Consider the following 21,407-nt stretch of genomic DNA (forward strand, 5'->3'; position numbering starts at 1 on the left):
ATCTCTCCCTGTGATCACAATTTGATGGAGACGAGTAACGGTGATGGGATCCACGCTACTGCGATACAGCAATCCTTTTTTCCGCTTTCTCCACAGACAAAGTAATTGAGGTTCAGCATCGCCTCTGTGAAGTCTACCGGGAGGTTTTCCAGTGATCAGTAATTCCCAAATTTCTGCAAACACTCGACTTTACTTCTGTACTTGTATCCATCTAGTTTCCAGTAGCGTAGAGTCTGGACTGGCTTACTGAGACTGAAATATATACGAAGATTTAAAAGTACCCCAACTGTTGTGAACTCATTTTCTGGTCTGCCTCTGGTTTCTGGTGAGGGAGCTGGGTGTGCTGACAGAGGAGTTGTGAGTTCCCTTTCTGGGCTCCCTCTGGTGGTGGCAGGAGGTAATGAAGCTGATCTAATTAACAGAGACCTGCCACCTGATAATGAGGATGAGGATTCGACATCTGGAGTCTCAGACTGGATTTAAGACAGCCGACTCCCTATTCCCATGCTGGTGATTTTGGAGATTCTTAATCCTGTTTCTTTTCGATTGGCTCTTCCAGTTACGTTTAAGATCCATAACGTATTTCACAAATCTCTGTTGAAGAGGTTTGTTGAGCCAGTAGTTCCTATGGCGGCACCTCCTGACCATGTATTGGTTAAAGGCAATGTGGAATATGAGGTAGAGAAAATATTGGATTCTCGTTTGGCTAGACGGAGACTGCAGTATTTGGTCAAATGGAAGGGTTATGGCCAGGAGCATCATTTTTGGGTCTCTGCCTCTGACATTCATGCCAATAGACTGGTTTTGCTTTTCCCCAGACCCATCCTGATCGGCCTGGTGGCATGGATGAGGGTTCGGTGACCCCTCATCAAGGGGAGGATACTGTTGTGAACTCATTTTCTGGTCTGCCTCTGGTTTCTGGTGAGGGAGCTGGTTGTGCTGACAGAGGAGTTGTGAGTTATCTTTCCGGGCTCCCTCTGGTGGTGGCAGGAGGTAATGAAGCTGATCTAATTAACAGAGACCTGTCACCTGATAATGAGGATGAGGATTGGACATCTGGAGTCTCAGACTGGATTTAAGACAGCCGACTCCCTATTCCCATGCTGGTGATTTTTTCCTGCCACCTGAGGTCTTAGTTTCCAGTTCAGTTCCTGCCTTCTCAAGCTAAGTGCTCTCTGCTACTGTTCACATTTGATTTGGTTTGGTCTATTCAGTTTTTTGTGTGGTCAGCCAGCCCCGGCTGGGGCTGTGCTGAATTTCCATTCTTATGTCACTGTATGTGCCAGTTTGCTTTTTGTCCCTTATTAGATTGGCCTCTTTTTGCTCTGTTCTCAGAATATGCCAGAGTGCTGATATAGTGGGAGAAGTCTAGTGACTTCAGGGTTTTTTTGCTATCAGAAGTGTTGGACATTTTTCCAGGGTTTTTTGGCGTGATTGCAGACAGTGTCTTTCCTTTCCTGTCCTTTCTAGCTAGTGTGGGCCCCATTGTTTGCTCAGCCTATTTTCCTACCTGCTGTGTTTGTGCTTTCATCTTGTCTTACCGTCAATACGTGTGGGGTCTGCTCTGGGGCAGTTTAGATTTCCCCTTTTCTTGCTTTAGGCTTATTTAGTCCTCCGGCTGTGACGAGGTGTCTAGAATCATCGTAGGTACGCTCCACGGCTACTGTTAGTTGTGTGGTCAGGATCAGGGTCTGCAATCTGCATAGTTACCAACCTCTCTGGTTTTTCTGTGACTTGGCTTGGTCTTGTTTTCCTCCTCGGTGACCCATTCATAACACTCAACAATGTATACTGGTGTACGCTTCAAATACATTTCCGTTTCTATTTTTTATATTCTGGTGTAATCCATACTGAGCCTGTGAGTGTCTGACTCCGGAAATATAAACGGAAATTTACAATTACCCCTAGACTGGATACACCAGGTATCTGCTGATACAGTACCTTTGTTCAAAATTTTTTATTATGGTATAATCCATCCTGAGTGAGCGTGTGTGGTTTCCTCCTTCTATATATACGGAGATAAAAATTTTACCCTATACTATATACAGCTTCTATCTTGTTATACAGTACCTTTGTTTGACATTTAGTATTACGGCCAAATACATACTGAGTGAGCGTCTCAAGGTGACTACGGGAATATCTATACGGAGATTTAAAAATTGTACCCTATAATATATATACTTGCTATCTTGTTATCCAGTACCTTTTTTTTCAACATTTTTTTTCAACATTTTGTATTATGGTCAAATCCAGACTGAGTGAGCGTCTGAGGGTGACTCCGGAAATATATACCGAGATTTCAAATTTGCCCAGCACTGTATACAGCTCTACGCTTCTGATACAGTACCCTTTTTTTCTATTTTGATTCTGGTGTAATCCATAATGAGCCTGTGAACGTCTGTCTGTTACTCCAGAAATACAGTTTGAGATTTAAGATTACACCCACACTGTGTACAGCTTGTGATACATTACCCATTTACTGCTTTTTATATTCTTGTCTAATCCATACTGGGCCTGAGAGTGTTTGTGTCTGCCTCCTGAAATGTATACGGAGATTCAGAATGTTTAAACTATACTATATATACCTTGTATCTGGTGATACTGTACCCTTTTTCAACTTTTTATATTATTCTGTAATCCATACTGAGCCTGTGAGCGTCTGTGTATGACTCATGAAATATATACGGAGATTTACAATTATCCCTAGACTGTATAGAGCTGTACGCTTCTGACACAGTACCATATATCTGCTGGTATTTTAGGTACATTTTCACAAAAATTAGTAAGTATGGTGGAAGAGGCCGCGGACCTGGGCTTGGGGGGCCAGATGGTACTGATAGTGGTGGTGGTGCATCTGCTGGTAGTGCCAAAAGCACAATAGCAGCTAAGGCAGGAGGTGTTGAGCCTGCATCATGATCTGGCTCCGGAAGGCCTGTAAAGGCTCCCTTTTCTGGGAATAAGTAAACTGCTTTTAAAGCCGGAGCATCAGGAACTGGTTTTGCCTTACATTGCTAAAACAGTCTCCAGCTCTATCGCCTCTTCTGAAGTTTCAAAAAATGCAAGCACTGAGTCGTCAGTGCAGGCTTCTGGTCAGGAGTAACCCCTTTCCTTGGGTCCTTCACCCACACCAAAAGTGAAGGATGCGGCAGCCCACACTTCAGATTACTCCATGGAGCTCTTTTCACATACCAAGCCTGGGTTCATTCTAAATGGGGCACATTATATATGGAGCATTATTTGGGCCCATCATACACTGGAGCATCATCCATGAGGCCCATCATATACTGGAGCATTCCAAATGGGGGACATCAGACACTGGAGCAGCATTTACGGGGCCCATTATACACTGGAGCATTAGAAATGGGGCTCATTATATATGGAGCATTATTTGGGCCCATAAGACACTGGAGCATCATCCATGGGGCCCATCATATACTGGAGCATTCTAAATGGGGCAGATCAGACACTGGAGCAGCATCTATGGGGCCCATTATATACTGGAGCATTAGAAATGGGGCCCATTATATATGGAGCATTATTTGGTCTCATCATACATTGGAACATCATCCATGAGGCCCATCATACACTGGAGCACTCCAAATGGGGCAGATCAGACACTGGAGCAGCATCTATGGGGCCCATTATACACTGGAGCATTAGAAATGGGGCCCATTATATATGGAGCATTATTTGGGCCCATAACACACTGGAGCATCATCCATGGAGACCATCATATACTGTAGCATTATGTGGAGCCCATCATACAGTTGTGGCCAAAAGCATTGACACCCCTGCAATTTTGTCAGATAATACTCAGTTTCTTCCTGAAAATGATTGCAAACACAAATTCTTTGGTATTATCTTCATTTAATTTGTCTTAAATGAAAAAACACAAAAGAGAATGAAGCAAAAAGCAAAACATTGATCATTTCACACAAAACTCCAAAAATGGGCCAGACAAAAGTATTGTCACCCTCAGCCTAATACTTGGTTGCACAACCTTTAGCCAAAATAACTGCGACCAACCGCTTCCGGTAACCATCAATGCGTTTCTTACAATGCTCTGCTGGAATTTTAGACCATTCTTCTTTGGCAAACTGCTCCAGGTCCCTGATATTAGAAGGGTGCCTTCTCCAAACTGCCATTTTTAGATCTCTCCACAGGTGTTCTATGGGATTCAGGTCTGGACTCATTGCTGGCCACTTAGAAGTCTCCACTGCTTTCTCTCAAACCATTTTCTAGTGCTTTTTGAAGTGTGTTTTGGGTCATTGTCCTGCTGGAAAACCCATGACCTCTGAGGGAGACCCAGCTTTCTCACACTGGGCCCTACATTATGCTGCAAAATTTGTCGGTAGTCTTCAGACTTCATAATGCCATGTACACGGTCAAGCAGTCCAGTGCCAGAGGCAGCAAAGCAACCCCAAAACATCAGGGAACCTCCGCCATGTATGACTGTAGGGACCGTGTTCTTTTCTTTGAATGCCTCATTTTTTCTCCTGTAAACTCTATGTTGATGCCTTTGCCCAAAAAGCTCTACTTTTGTCTCATCTGACCAGAGAACATTCTTCCAAAACGTTTTAGGCTTTTTCAGGTAAGTTTCGGCAAACTCCAGCCTGGCTTTTTTATGCCTCGGGGTAAGAAGTGGGGTCTTCCTGGGTCTCCTACCATACAGTCCCTTTTCATTCAGATGCCGACGGATAGTACGGGTTGACACTGTTGTACTCTCAGACTGCAGGGCAGCTTGAACTTGTTTGGATGTAAGTCGAGGTTCTTTATCCAACATCCACACAATCTTGCTTTGAAATCTCTTGTCAATTTTTCTTTTCCGGCCACATCTAGGGAGGTTAGCCACAGTGCCATGGGCTTTAAACTTCTTGATGACACTGCGCACGGTAGACACAGGAACATTCAGATCTTTGGAGATGGACTTGTAGCCTTGAGATAGCTCATGCTTCCTCACAATTTGGTTTCTCAAGTCCTCAGACAGTTCTTTGGTCTTCTTTCTTTTCTCCGTGCTCAATGTGGTACACACAAGGACACAGGACAGAGGTTGAGTCAACTTTAATCCATGTCAACTGGCTGCAAGTGTGATTTAGTTATTGCCAACACCTGTTAGGTGCCACAGGTAAGTTACAGGTGCTGTTAATTACACAAATTAGAGAAGCATCACATGATTTTTCGAACAGTGCCAATACTTTTGTCCACCCTCTTTTTTATGTTTGGTGTGGAATTATATCCAATTTGGCTTTAGGACAATTCTTTTTGTGTTTTTTCATTTAAGACAAATTAAATGAAGATAATAATACCAAAGAAATTGTGTTTGCAATCATTTTCAGGAAGAAACTGAGTATTATCTGACAAAATTGCAGGGGTGTCAATACTTTTGGCCACAACTGTATACTGTATAGAACATTATATGGGACCAATAATTCTGTATGGAGAAATATATGGGGCTCATTATTCTGTATGGCACACCATGTGGTGGCCATAATACTGTATGGAGTAATATACTGTCCTTTTTTTGAGCTATTGTAGAATTTAAAATAGATATATCAGTCATGTCATGTAAGAAGTGAAGTATTTTTCATTGTACTATACCTATATTTCTGTGCCGTATCGGAGCATCATGAATTGTAGTTTGTGTTAAAGGGGCGCACTGACACTCTTTGGCCCGGGGCACACAACAACCTGGAGCCAGCCCTACCCCCCCCCCACAACTTTAGCCAAATAACCCCCAGTTTTCAATGCATAACTATTATTATAAAGTAAATTAAGGTTGACAAGCTTAAAGGGAAGGTGCCATCCAAAAAAATTTTTTTCAGCAATTGAAAAAATGTAAAGAATTAATGTTTACATTTTCTTAAAAAATATTATCGTTTGTTTTTAATTTTGCAAAATATGAAAAATAATTTTAAAAAGTTTGGCATTTCCACTTGTTAACACTAGGGGGAGCAGCTACTGAAATCTGGCACAAAAACCTATGACATCTATAGACACAGTGAGCAGCCATTTTGATGGGGCTTGCAAAGTTACTGACTGTCTTTGCATGTAAAGTCTGGATCAGAACAGGCCATCAATCAGCAGACATGTTTCCTGGATTTCTGTGGAGCAGACAAGCAGACGGTCCATCCATGTGAATAAAACACAGCGCTCTTTGTACAATCCCTGGCACCGAACAGGGCGCCCCCAACAGACCAGCACACTGCTCTCCTGAAATACTCTGTGCTGCTGTCGCCCTGCTCCTTCCACCATACATCAGGCCCCTGTCCCCTCGGTTTCACACATTGCCAGGACGGGATCTGAGGAGAGGAATGGGGTCTTCGGTCACCGAGGATGGCAGGCAGCAAGGATTCTGGGAGCAGAGTGACAGCAGCACAGAGTATTTCAGGAGAGCAGTATCACACGGGATAGGATTAGATACACGGCTCAGCAGGCAGCATCACACAGGAGAGGATTAGATACACGGCTCAGAATACAGTATCACACAGGATAGGATTAGATACACGGCTCAGCAGGCAGTATCACACAGGAGAGGATTAGATACACGGCTCAGCAGGCAGTATCACACAAGAGGATTAGATGCACGGCTCAGCAGGCAGTATCACACAGAAGAGGATTAGATGCACGGCTCAGCAGGCAGTATCACACAGGAGAGGATTAGATACACGGCTCAGCAGTCAGTATCACACAGGAGAGGATTAGATACACGGCTCAGCAGAAAGTATCACACAGGAGAGGATTAGATACCCGGCTCAGAATACAGTATCACACAGGATAGGATTAGATACACAGATCAGCCGACAGTATCACACAGGAGAGGATTAGATACACGGCTCAGCAGACATTATCACACAGGAGAAGATTAGATACATGGCTCAGCAGAAAGTATCACACAGGAGAGGATTAGATACCCGGCTCAGAATACAGTATCACACAGGATAGGATTAGTTACACCGCTCAGCAGTCAGTATCACACAGGAGAGGATTAGATACCCGGCTCAGAATACAGTATCACACAGGATAGGATTAGATACACAGCTCAGCAGACAGTATCACACAGGAGAGGATTAGATACACGGCTCAGCAGACAGTATCACACAGGAGAGGATTAGATACACGGCTCAGCAGAAAGTATCACACAGGAGAGGATTAGATACCCGGCTCAGAATACAGTATCACACAGGATAGGATTAGATACACGACTCAGCAGTCAGTATCACACAGGATAGGATTACATACACGGCTCAGCAGTCAGTATCACACAGGAGAGGATTAGATACACGGCTCAGCAGGCAGTATCACACAGGATAGGGTTAGATACACGGCTCAGCAGGCAGTATCACACAGGATAGGGTTAGATACACGGCTCCGCAGGCAGTATCACACAGGAGAGGATTAGATACACGGCTCAGCAGGCAGTATCACACAGAAGAGGATTAGTTGCACGGCTCAGCAGGCAGTATCACACAGGAGAGGATTAGATACACGGCTCAGCAGGCAGTATCACACAGAAGAGGATTAGTTGCACGGCTCAGCAGGCAGTATCACACAGAAGAGGATTAGATGCACGGCTCAGCAGGCAGTATCACACAGGAGAGGATTAGATACACGGCTCAGCAGACAGTATTACAGATATGCCCACACTGGTGAAACTTCCAGCCCCCCCCAATTATACACAAGACTATGGGCTGTATAAGTCACTATCCTCCTCAGACAGCCATAAAAGCAAAGGTGTCAGATTACCGGAGATCACTGGGGCTGTGTGTGAGGAGGCGGAGACAGAGCAGGAGGACGCTGGAGCAGGAAGCACAGGGCTGAGCCTGGAGTAAGCAGTACAGAGGAGCATAGATGAAAGTCACCCGCACTCACCACTCTCCATCCTCTGGCTCCAGTGAGCGCTTCTCTCCTCTGCTGACCACCTTCTCCATATCTACAGCCTCTCCTCACAACACAGGACCCGTTATGCCACAAGTGGTCCTGTGATAGAGGGTAAGTGGAGCTCAGCAGATAGCACTGGGCTACAGTAAAATGGCGCCCAGCCACAACTACAGCAGTGAATGGTGCAGCCCACAGGGGCGTGCCCAGTTCTCTGCTACTGAGGCTGCAATGTGCGGTCGGAAGCCGACCGCAGTTTCCTATGTGCAGGGACGGCCATATTTGCAGACTGTATGAGTCCTCCACAGATCTGCAAATCAAGATGTCAGCGCCCAGTGGCTACATGAAAACATTATTACAAACAAACCATAAATCCTGGTTAGTACAACATTTGCTGAAACAACATGTTTTGTAACTTACTATTTTTTTGCAAATTATATAAAATTGCGGCACCTTCCCTTTAAGTAATAAGAATTGATATTGTTGGCATTGAAATGGGCACTGTAGGTGTGTTTACTGTCCTCCACTCCCTGCCGACTTTGCTTCCCGATTGACTTGCATTGGGTTTTGAGTTTCAGTCGGACCGCCGACTTTTCACTATAGTCGTCCGATTTCATTCGACTCGACTTTTGAGAAAGTCGGGTTTCATGAAACCCGACTCGACCCTAAAAAAGGTAAGGTCGCTCATCTCTAGTAGGGAATATTGGAAGGACATTAGTAAGATCTGTTAGGATTTGAGAGGAGCGAATTTGTTCGGATTTTGCCCCGAATCTGATTGTGAAATATAAGGGCCATATTTGAACACTTCGTGTTGATTATTTGTCTTATGATCGGTTCTGAACATATTCGGTAATTTCTACTCTCATTGACTCTAATGACGTTTAGTTGTGTTCAACGAATATTGCAAAAACAATATTCTATTCTGATCGTATACAGAACCGAATCCGAACAAATTTGCTCATCTCTAGTTAGGATCTGTCCGAACCCCTAAATCAGCAGTCCTGGGAAGGTACATAGCGGGAAGTCATCTTTTATATTTCTACTAGTGTACCATTAACTTTTATATAAAATAGTAATTTTCATTTTCTTTTGTCTACAGCTTTGGCCACTGCTTGCTCGTTCCATCACTGATGAGAAGACTTAGTAATGGACACTGGGTCATTGAGCTGCCATTATTCTTGCTATGTTTGCTGTTTTATCCCTTCATTTTACTATTTTCAGTTTTCGCTGTCATAATACAATAATTATCATATAAGATTTATAGTTTGTTTTATTAAAAACATATTTCATTAAACAGATTAAAAAACAGGCACCCACAAAGGACTGATTGCTGAGACCACAGAGTTACAAAGTAAGGTGCAGTGCAAATAAATCAGATATATTACAGGGCTTCAAATAGCCAAAACATGCACAGTATAGGAATGTAAGTACCAAGCAGAATAAATAACAATCTCCTTAAATCCAAAACTAACATTTATTTTAATCTTAAATGTCTGTCTATTTAATGCCATAATCTAATAATTTTTTCTATATACTTTAATTAAAAAACCGCTACCGTTCCCTCACTACTCTACCTGCTTTGTTTTTATTTTTTGCCTACTGCTTTTTGACGATACGTTATCAAAGGGCAGAGGCTACATTCACGGCAGCCGTCTATTTCATGTCATAATTTAATCTGTTTTCTAATATATTTTAATAATAAAGTCTCTGTCATTCCCTCCAAATGTTATGTTTTATTTTTTCCTGCTTTCTATTTGATGATGCTTTTTTGAGAATCCTTAGTGCATGCTGAAATACTCAAGAAAGTCATCATCAGGGGTCATTTCCACAGACTCTGCCCCCCCACCCCACCCCATCCTGAAATAAAGTGTCATCAGTGACTTCACTTTCAAGGGCTGGACTGGTTTCTGCTCAAAAGGTCTTCTCCTTACAAAGCACACTAACAGTGCGCTCTCTTGCCGGCTTGTCACTTCTCATCAGAGCTGGCGAGGGAGTGCACTGTCACTGTGCATAAAAAAGAATATTGCACAATAACAAGATCCTACTGAGAATCTGTCAGAATTGACAACCAACGCATGCTCAGTACAGCAGGGACAGCTGAAGCAGATGTCACTGATGCTTTATTTCAGGAAGGGTGGGGACAGAGGCTGTGGAAATGACCCGATGATGACTTTCTTGAGTATTTCAGCATGCACTATAAATTCTAAAACAAAGCATCATCAAAGCAGGAAAAAATAAAACATAACATCGAGAGGGAAAGACAGGGACGTTATTAAAATATATTAGAAATCAGATTAGATTAGGACATTAAATATACACACATTCATGATTTAAATAAATGTTAGGACCACCCCTTTAATGTTATTGATGTTAAAACAGGCAAAAGTCTTAGTATCTAAATTTTTCTTTTTTCCTTCCATATGCCCGTGTAATAATTAGATATCAATATTAATCAATTACATTATTAATATGATTTTGATTTCTTTATATAATAATAATCTTTATATAGCGCCAACATATTCCACAGCGCTTTACAGTTTAACAGTTTCAAAACACAATTCATAAGTAATAACGTTAACAATACAGTAATTAAAGCAAAATAAGACGACCCTGCTCGTGAGAGCTTACAATCTACAATGAGGTGGGGAAGATACAAAGCACAGGTGTGTATTTACAATGATGGTCCAGCCATCTTGAGGGAGTGAGGGATGGATGGAGATAGTGAATGGGCTACACATGCACACTTACACATAGAATGACTTTGATTAGTGAACGTGATAGGCCGCTCTGAACAAATGTGTTTTGAGGGAGCACCTGAAATTATGCAAATTTTGGATAGTCCTATTTTCTTGGGATACAGCATTCCAGAGGATTGGCGCAGCACAGGAGAAGTCTTAGAGTCGGGAGTGGGAGGTACGGATTAGTACAGAGGTTAGTCGAAAGTCATTTGCAGAGCGCATTGGTCGGTTAGGCCGATAGACAGAAATGAGGGAGGAGATGTAGGGGGGTGCTGCACTGTGGGGAGCTTTGTGGGTGAGAACAAGTACTTTGAATTGGATCCTATAATGAATGGGCAGCCAATGTAAGGACTGGCGAAGAGCGGACGCGTCCGAGTACCGATTAGCCAGATAGATTACTCTGGCTGCTGCATTAAGTATGGACTGGAGAGGGGATAATCGAGTAACAGGGAGGCCAATTAATAGAGCGTTGCAGTAGTCCAGGCGGGAGTGGATCAATGCTACAGTGAGGGTTTTTGTTGTTTCCTGGTGAGAAAAGGGCAGATTTTAGAGATGTTCTTTAGGTGTACTGTAAGTGGCAAGAGCGGGCAAGAGATTGTATATGGGATGTGAAGGAGAGATTGGTGTTAAACATAACACCCAGACAGCGCGACTGCTGCCGGGGTGTTATTGTGGTGCCACCCACGGAGAGGGAAATGTCAGATTTACGGAGGTCAGTAGATGGTGGGAGCAGAAGAAGTTCAGTTTTGGAGAGGTTGAGTTTCGGCTAGAGAGCGGACATAATGTTGGAGACTGCGGAGAGACAGTCACTGGCGTTCTGTAGTACAGCGGGGGTAAGGTCGGGGAATGACTTATATAGTTGTGTCATCAGCATAAAGATGATACTGAAAGCCAAATCTGCTGATGGTCTGTCTAATTGGGGCTGTGTAGAGAAAGAAGAGAAGGGGGCCAAGGACTGAGCCCTGAGGTACCCCAACAGCGAGAGGAAGAGATGATGTGGAGCCAGAGAACAAAACACTGAAGGAGCGGTCAGAAAGATAGGACGAGAACCAGTAGAGAGCAGTGTCCTTAATGCCTAGTGACTGGAGCCTAGAGAGTAGGAGATGGTGGTCAACAGTGTCGAAAGCTGCAGATAGGTCGAGAAAAATGATCAGAGAGTGATCACTGTTACGTTTTGCTGTCAGAAGGTCATTGGTCACTTTGATGAGTGCAGTTTCTGTCAATGTAGGTGGCGGAAGCAGGACTCTGAAGGGTCTAGAAGGGAGTGAGTGGAGAGGTAACGGGTAAGGCAGGAGTAAACTAGGCGCTCCAAAAGTTTAGAGATGAAGGGGAGATTGGAGACTGGTCTTTAGTTGTTTGTGCAGGATGGGTCGAGAGCGGGTTTCTTTAGTAATAGAGTAACGATGGCGTGTTTGAAGGCAGATGGGAAAATGCCTGAGGAAAGGGAGAGATTAAAGATTGCAGTTAGGTGAGTTGTGACGACTGGAGAGAGACTGGAGGAGATGTGAGGGAAAAGGGTCGGTAGTGCATGTGGTCGGACGAGAGGAAGAAAGGAGTCTGGAGACTTCTATTTCTGTGATGGGATCAAATGTGGAAAGAGAGCCAGGGGAGAGATGCAGGAAGGGATGGGAGTCACAGCACTTGGTGGTTGGGAGCAGATTTCCTGATGGATATTATCTATTTTTTCTGTAAAGTGGGAGGCCAGGTCATCAGCACAAATGTCTGTGATAGGGGCTTGTGCTTTCGGCCTGAGGAGGGAGTGAAAGGTGTCAAAAAGTTTCTTGGGGTTGTTGGCTAGTGAGATCAGGGTGGTGAAGTAGGTCTGTTTGGCAAGGTGAAGGGCAGCGTTATAGGTTCTTAACATAAATTTGAAGTGGATGAAGTCTTCTGGTGTACGGGTTTTTCTCCATAGGTGTTCAGCACTCCTAGAACATCTCTGGAGAAGTTGAGTTTAAAATGTGAGCCAGGACTGTTTTACTCTGTGCTTGGAGGTGCTGAGGGTGAGGGGAGCTACTTGGTCAAGGGTGCTTCTGAGAGTGTTGTTGTAGTGATGAACAGCCAGATCAGGACAGGAAAAAGAGGAGATTGGGGACAGTGATGAGTGCAGGGAGTCTGAAAGTGTCTGAGGGTTAATGGCTTGTAGATTTCTGACTGTGGTAGGTAGGAGTAAGCTGGGGTGGGCGAGGATTTGTGAGCGTGAAGGAGAGAATGTTGTGGTCAGAGAGTGGAAGCGGTGAGTTATTTAGGTGGGAGATTGAACAGAGCCGGACAAAGACCAGATCAAGGGTGTTACCGTCCTTGTGTGTCTCAGAGGTTGAAAGCTGCGAGAGGCCTAGATAGGTGGTTAGTGATAGAAGCTGGGATGCAGATGTGGAAGTAGGGCTGTTAATGAGGATGTTGAAGACTTCCAGGATAAGAGTTGGTAGTTCTGAGGACATGAAGTGCGGCAGCCAGGCAGGGTGGGTGAGCCTTGGGGCCAGTATATGACGGCTACTCTGAGGGAGAGGAAATGGAAGAGCCTGATGGTGTGGACCTCAAAAGAAGGGAATATGAGTGATGGAACTGGGGGAATGACCTGGAAAGTGCATTGTGGGGACAGGAGTATGCCGACTCCACCACCATGTCTGTTATGAATGAGTCACAGAAGGAGGAAAAAACAAAAATACAAGCTAAGTCCAGAAAACCGGAGAGGTTGGTAGCTATCGGATTGCAGACCCCTGATCCTATTCACCACAACTAACAGTAGCCGTGGGGGGTTCCTACGGTGCCCTAGACCCCTCGTTCACAGCCGGAGAACTAAATAAGCCTAAAGAAAGAAAGGGGAAATCTAAACTGCCCCAGAGCAGACCCCAAAGCAATAGACAGCCCCCAACATGTATTGTCGGTGAAAAGCAGATGAAAACACAAACACAGACAGAAAGACAGGTTGAGCAAATGATGGGGCCCAACTAACTAGGAAAGGACAGAAAAGATGCTGGCTGCAATCCGCAAAAAACCCTACCAAAAATGTCCCAACCGTCTGATAGGGAAAAAGGCCCTGAAGTCGCTAGACTTCAAAATCACTTCCATTTAACCAAATTCTGGAGTCTCCGCCTAGCCAGGCGAGAATCCAGTATCTTCTCAACCTCATATTCCACATTACCTTCCACCAATACAGGGTCAGGAGGTGCCACCACATGAACTACTGGCTCAACAAACATCTTTAACAGAGACTTATGAAACACGTTATGGATCTTAAATGTAACAGGAAGAGCCAATCGAAAAGAGACAGGATTAAGAATCTCCAAAATCTTGTAAGGTCCAATAAATCTAGGTTTATACTTTGGAGAAACCACCTTCATAGAGATATTCTTTGATGACAACCAAACCATATCACCCACCTTAAACCGGGGACCAATGGTCCTATGACGGTTGGAAAACCGCTGGGCCTTTTCCTGGGAGAGAGACAACCTATCCACCACTTGGACCCAGATCTGCTGCATTCTCTCCACCACAGTGTCAACACCTGGGCGGGCAGAAGATTCCACCTGTCCTGAAGAGAATCGAGGATGAAACCCAAAGTTACAAAAAAAAGGTGACATCAAAGTGGCAGAACTAGCTCTATTATTTAAAGCAAATTCGGCCAAGGGCAAAAATGAAACCCAATCATCCTGATCAGCAGAAATAAAACATCTCAAATACGACTCCAAAGTCTGGTTTGTTCTCTCCGTCTGCCCACTGGTCTGAGGGTGAAACGCAGAGGAGAAAGACAACTGAATTCCCAGCTTGGAACAGAAAGTCCTCCAAAATCTAGAAATAAACTGAACTCCTCTGTCAGATACAATGTTCTCAGGAATCCCGTGCAAGCGAACCACCTGTTGCAAAAACAAGGGCACCAACTCTGAGGAAGATGGCAACTTAGGGAGTGGTACAAGATGGACCATCTAAGAGAATCTATCACAAATCACCCAAATAACAGTCATTCTCTGAGAGACAGGAATATCAGAGATAAAATCCATTGAAATATGGGTCCATGGCCTCTTGGGCACCGGCAAAGGCATCAGCAGCCCACTAGAGCGAGAACAAGGTTTAGACCGGGAGCAAGTCCCACAGGACTGCACAAAACTCCTGACATCACGAGACAAGGCGGGCCACCAAAAAGACCGACTCACCAAATCTCTAGTACCAAAAATACCTGGATGACCAGCCAATGCAGAGCAATGAACTTCAGACATCACTCTCTTCCTCCACTGGTCAGGAACATACAATTTTCCAATGGGACAACGCTCAGGTTTGTCCTCCTGAAACTCTTCCAGAGCACGTCTCAAATCGGGCGAGATGGCAGAAAGAACTACCCCCTCACCTAAGATGGTAGTAGGCTTGGTCACAACAGGAGAATCAGCAAAGAAACTCCTAGAGAGGGCGTCTGCCTTGACATTCTTAGTGCCCGGAAGAAAAGAGACCACAAAATCAAAACGTGTGAAAAACAAGGCCCACCTAGCCTGTCTAGAATTCAAGCGTTTGGCCGACTCCAGGTAAATCAAATTCTTGTGGTCAGTAAGGACCACGACTTGATGTCTAGCTCCCTCCAACCAATGTCTCCACTCCTCAAATGCCTATTTAGAGGCTAACAGTTCCCGATTCCCCACATCATAGTTACGTTCAGATGGGGAGAACTTTTGTGAAAAGAAAGCACAGGGATTCATTTTAGATGTTACCGGATCTTTTTGGGACAAAACAGCTCCTGCACCAATCTCAGAAGCGTCCACCTCTACCTGAAACGGGATTGAGACATCAGGTTGCCGCAAAACCGGAGCAGAAGTGAACCTTCGCTTCAGCTCCTGAAAGGAAGAAACAGCCTCCGGAGACCAATTCAGCACATCAGCACCTTTCTTAGTCAAATCAGTCAATGGTTTGGCAATACCAGAAAAATTAGCTATAAATTTACGATAAAAATTAGCAAAACCCAAAAACTTCTGGAGGGCCTTCAAAGAAGTGGGCTGAACCCAATCATAAATGGCCTGTTCCTTGGCCGGGTCCATTTCAATAGTTGACGGAGACCAAATAAATCCCAAAAATTAAATCCTCTGTACCCCAAAAAGGCATTTCGATCCCTTGACATACAGGGAATTCTCCCTCAAAATCTGGAACACAGTCCGAACATGTTCCACATGACAGTCCCAATCCTTGGAAAAGATCAAAATATCATCCAGATAGATGATCAAAAATTTATCCACAAAGTCTCGGAAAATATCATTCATGAAGCACTGGAAGACAGAAGGGGCATTAGTGAGCCCAAAAGGCATCACCAGGTACTCAAAATGTCCCTCTGGAGTATTAAACGCCGTCTTCCATTCATCCCCATGCTTAATGCGAATAAGATTATACGCCCCCCTGAGGTCAAGCTTGGTAAACCAGCCAGCACCTTTAACTCTAGAGAATAGATCCGCAATCAGGGGTAACGGATACTGATAGTTAACAGTAATTTTGTTGAGGGAACGATAGTCAATACAAGGCCTTAATGAACCATCCTTCTTGGCCACGAAAAAAAAAACAGCACCTAAGGGTGAAGAGGATGGTCTAATATGGCCCTTCTCCAATGACTCTTTAATATAGGATCCATCGCCTCGTGCTCGGGTACAGATAAATTGAAAAGTCGACCCTTGGGAAATTTACACCCCGGGCTCAGCTCAATTGCACAGTCATAACTCCTATGAGGAGGCAAAGACGCAGACTCATTCTCACTAAATACATCATAAAAATCAGCCAAATAGTCAGGAACATCATGCGACTGGGGAGAGGTGGAGAAAACAGGAGCGTCACTAAGGGCACACTGACAACAACAACTCACCACAGACACAGATTTCCAATCCAAAACTGGATTATGGATTTGTAACCAGGGAAACCCCAGAACAATGGTATCATGCAGATTATGCAACACCAAAAATCTTAGAAACAAAATCAGTGTGCATGAAAATGCACAGGATGACATCACCACCTGGTGAGCCTCCCAGCAAACAAATTCACCAACTCCAATAAATTATGCCATAACAAGAGAAAATGGAGTACACGATGACAGCGAGAAAGATACTTTTTTGTATAAAAATATAAATGTTTATGCATACAAAATATATAAGTAATTATACATAATAAGATAGTGCACCAAGGAGCATACAAGCAAAACACAAGGGCCACCCCTCTGGCAAAGCAATCCTGTTGCAAGCAAATCCACAGGTCAAGTGACCAGAAGAAAAAATGTATAAGGGGCAAGTCAGGGAGTTCCCATCGTGGACCGCAACATAACCGAGCTATATCCTGAATAGCCAAATTAAGTAAATAAATGATGCCGCTTACCGGGATCTGAGAAGCCAGAGAGGGAGCCCCAGGTGCCTGATGTCCACCCCCGACGCGCGTTTCGCGGGCTCTGAAGCCTGCTTCCTCAAGGGGATAGTGAATAGTGAGGAATAGGACCTTAAAATAGCTCATGTGAAGGATCACGTGATGCAGAAGAGCCAATAGCGGTGGTTTGTGACGGCGCATGCGCGGTGTGCGCGCCAGGTCCTCCACACAGCCCGGGCGTCATGCCATCCCATGCACAAACAGGACAGCAATTATCCCGCTGTGCATGGAGGCATAGAGACGCCCTGCAGCCAAAGGACACAAGCGCCCACCACCACGAACGCGCACAACCACCTTGGCTCCACAAAATCTGCCACCATTAATATAGTAATACATATGGGTGAACCCAAAGGTACATAATACACAGAAAGGCAGATAGTCCGCCCCAATAATGATATCACAAAATAAACACCCAAAAAATAAAAAAAGGGTACAAAAAAAGCAAAGCAGAAAAAACAATAAAAGACAAAAATAAATAAATGCACCAACAACATTACAATATAGACAAAAAATAAATAATACAAAATGATATAAGGCTCAACAGATATATATATAAGTAGAAAACAGGCTGCAGAGAAGGTGAAGAGGGAATCATCACAATATATCCATCTGTTCGGGTTTTTCTTCCCCTCTTTTCAAAAATTCTGCAGCCGTTTCAAATTTTGAGAGCTCTAAATATATCACAAGTTGAGAGAAAAGGAATCCTATAATACACACAAAAAATTCAAAGAGTTAAAAACAGTAAAATAAAAACAAAATTAAGACAAAGGACATAAGGCAGTGATAGAACCAGCAGATGACAAACATAGACCATTTATACAGAAACTAGAACTCATAGGAAAGGTGCAAAACTGAGATGTTCATTTAGGCCCCTAGGGGCCATGGTGTCCAACAGAACAATCCAACGAGTCTCCATCTGGGCCAAGATCTTTTTATAATTACCCCCTCTAATCCCCAGATGGAGAATATCAATGCCACGTATTTTAAGAGACCCTGCATCACAATTGTGGTGGGTTTTAAAGTGGCGCGGAATTGTTTTTAGTTCCGAGGGGTCCATAACTGCTTTTGCAGCGCCAATATCACGGACATGTTCACGCACCCGTACACGCAGTTCCCTTGTTGTCAAACCAACGTATATCCTGGGGCAGCCACAAGTGGCATAATAGACCACATTAGTGCTGCCGCAGGAAATACGATGGCGAATGTCAAAGGTGCGTAGACCATCCGAAGCACTGAAATTTGTACTCCGTTGAACATTGGCGCATGCGAGGCAGTGGCCACAGGGAAAGAAACCCGGAGTTGGACCACGAGAGCTGAAAACATTACGAGTTGCCGGAACATAATGGCTCTTGACCAATAAATCACCCAAGTTTTTGGAACGTCGAGATGTCATAGCGGGGAGGTCACCCAAAAAGGACTCAAGAACCGGATCAGCTTTTAAGACATCCCAATGCTTAATGAGAATCTGTCGCATGTTCGTCCATTGATGATTAAAAGTTGTGATAAATCGAATGGGACCATCAAGTCCAGCTTTATCTTGGCCCTTTTTGGAATGCAATAGAGTATTACGTGGAGTTTTCCTGGCCCGATCATAACCTTGTTTGATAGATCTGCCACTGTAACCCCGGGCTCGAAAACGTTGTTTAAGGTCGGCAGCCTGGGCCTCAAAAAGAACATCAGAGGAGCAAATGCGCCTCACTCTTAGGAACTGTCCAACCGGGACGGCCCTAATGGTAGAGGGATGATGTGCAGATTCTGCATGGATCAGAGAATTGACCGAGGTGGGCTTCCTGAACACATCTGTCCTGACCCGACGTGAAGGGTCAACCTCCAAAGATATGTCCAGGAAGTCCACTTTAGTACTACTATGATGATAGGTCAATCTAATATTAAAAGAATTTTGATTAAGTTGGTCCATGAAGTCTCCGAGCTGCTGCACCGTCCCGTCCCACAACATCAAGATGTCATCAATATAGCGAAGCCAGCACAGCACATGGGAGGCGGCCGGCATGCCCGCGTCGCTAAAAATATGTCTCTCCCAGGAACCCAGGAAGAGATTTGCATACGCGGGCGCACAGGCCGCGCCCATGGCTGTGCCCCGCTTCTGGAGGTAAAAGGAATCTTTGAATACAAAAAAGTTGTGGGACAAGACATAGTGCAGCAGCTCGAGAATAAGATCGCACAGAGGGCCATCCAGGTTGGAGGCTCCCAAGAAGAGGCGCACCGCATCCAAGCCGTGAGTATGGTCAATGCAGGTGTAAAGTGACTCCACGTCAGCAACCACAAGAATGGTCTCATGTTCCACAAGGATGCCGTCAACCCGTGCCAGAACGTCCGTTGTGTCACGAACAAAAGATGGCAGGGTCTCTACAATAGGTTTCAAATAAAAATCAATAAATTTACAGACCACATCACATAAGCCATCAATTCCCGACACAATAGGACGCCCCGGGGGGTTGAGGGCATCCTTGTGGATCTTAGGTAACAAGTAAAACGTCGGCACCTTTGGATTAGAAACAACCAAACCGTCAAGAACCTTCTTGGAGATAATATTGGATTCATAAGCCTCAAATAAAATCTTTTGAAGCTCAATTGAGAAGGAAGCCATAGGATTTGATGTTAATTTAATGTAAGTACTTGAATCCCTGAGTTGCCGAAAGGCTTCACGTTCATACTTATCACAAGGCCAGACGACAATGTTCCCACCCTTGTCTGCAGATTTAAAGACAACGTCAGGAAGAGCCCGCAACTGCTGGATTGCCTGACGCTGTTTAAATGTTAAATTATCAAATCTCTTTCTAGTGGATAATTTCTTGAAATCATCCATGACGAGTTTTGTAAAAATCTCAATAGCTGGACTCAGAGACAAGGGAGGGAACCTAGCCGATCTGGGCAATAATGCGACAGGGAACCTACTTGTCTGGGGTGCTGCCTGTTCCTCAAGTAGGTCTTCAAGATCATGTAAGGCTTCCATCTCAAGAGTATTCAAAGATGCCGACGTTTGACCCCGATGGTGTAATTTTCTCAATAATAATTTACGAGAAAATAATTGTAAATCTTTCAACGCTGTAAAAAAATTAAATTGGTTAGTAGGTGAAAACGAAAGACCTCTGCTGAGTACATCAATTTGTGCCTCAGTCAAAATTTGTTTGTCATCTGCTGGTTCTATCACTGCCTTATGTCCTTTGTCTTAATTTTGTTTTTATTTTACTGTTTTTAACTCTTTGAATTTTTTGTGTGTATTATAGGATTCCTTTTCTCTCAACTTGTGATATATTTAGAGCTCTCAAAATTTGAAACGGCTGCAGAATTTTTGAAAAGAGGGGAAGAAAAACCCGAACAGATGGATATATTGTGATGATTCCCTCTTCACCTTCTCTGCAGCCTGTTTTCTACTTATATATATATCTGTTGAGCCTTATATCATTTTGTATTATTTATTTTTTGTCTATATTGTAATGTTGTTGGTGCATTTATTTATTTTTGTCTTTTATTGTTTTTTTCTGCTTTGCTTTTTTTGTACCCTTTTTTTATTTTTTGGGTGTTTATTTTGTGATATCATTATTGGGGCGGACTATCTGCCTTTCTGTGTATTATGTACCTTTGGGTTCACCCATATGTATTACTATATTAATGGTGGCAGATTTTGTGGAGCCAAGGTGGTTGTGCGCGTTCGTGGTGGTGGGCGCTTGTGTCCTTTGGCTGCAGGGCGTCTCTATGCCTCCATGCACAGCGGGATAATTGCTGTCCTGTTTGTGCATGGAATGGCATGACGCCCGGGCTGTGTGGAGGACCTGGCGCGCACACCGCGCATGCGCCGTCACAAACCACCGCTATTGGCTCTTCTGCATCACGTGATCCTTCACATGAGCTATTTTAAGGTCCTATTCCTCACTATTCACTATCCCCTTGAGGAAGCAGGCTTCAGAGCCCGCGAAACGCGCGTCGGGGGTGGACATCAGGCACCTGGGGCTCCCTCTCTGGCTTCTCAGATCCCGGTAAGCGGCATCATTTATTTACTTAATTTGGCTATTCAGGATATATCTCGGTTATGTTGCGGTCCACGATGGGAACTCCCTGACTTGCCCCTTATACATTTTTTCTTCTGGTCACTTGACCTGTGGATTTGCTTGCAACAGGATTGCTTTGCCAGAGGGGTGGCCCTTGTGTTTTGCTTGTATGCTCCTTGGTGCACTATCTTATTATGTATAATTACTTATATATTTTGTATGCATAAATAAACATTTATATTTTTATACAAAAAAGTATCTTTCTCGCTGTCATCGTGTACTCCATTTTCTCTTGTTATAACACCAAAAATCTGCAATTTTCTTGATGGTCTGGGGCGACCCGCATTACCACCTGGGTCCAAAACTGAGGTTTATTCTTCACCAAAGGAGTAGCATCAATACCCCT

The 21,407-nt window shown here is 44.1% G+C and overlaps 1 protein-coding gene across 1 annotated transcript in view; it reads left to right on the forward strand.

The window, feature by feature from the left end:
- LOC141091149 (saxiphilin-like) overlaps positions 1-9,183 on the forward strand; it is a 149,979-nt gene extending 140,796 nt beyond the window's left edge. Inside the window, exon 20 of the mRNA XM_073576547.1 lies at positions 8,975-9,183. Within this exon, the coding sequence (XP_073432648.1) occupies positions 8,975-9,006 (32 nt within the window). The 3' untranslated portion in view covers positions 9,007-9,183. The remainder of the gene's footprint in view (positions 1-8,974) is intronic.
- Positions 9,184-21,407: the final 12,224 nt, after the last annotated feature.

Source organism: Dendrobates tinctorius, unplaced genomic scaffold, assembly GCF_039654945.1.
Source record: "Dendrobates tinctorius isolate UK_male_01 unplaced genomic scaffold, ASM3965494v1 ptg000049l, whole genome shotgun sequence".
NCBI classification, from domain to species: Eukaryota; Metazoa; Chordata; class Amphibia; order Anura; family Dendrobatidae; genus Dendrobates; species Dendrobates tinctorius.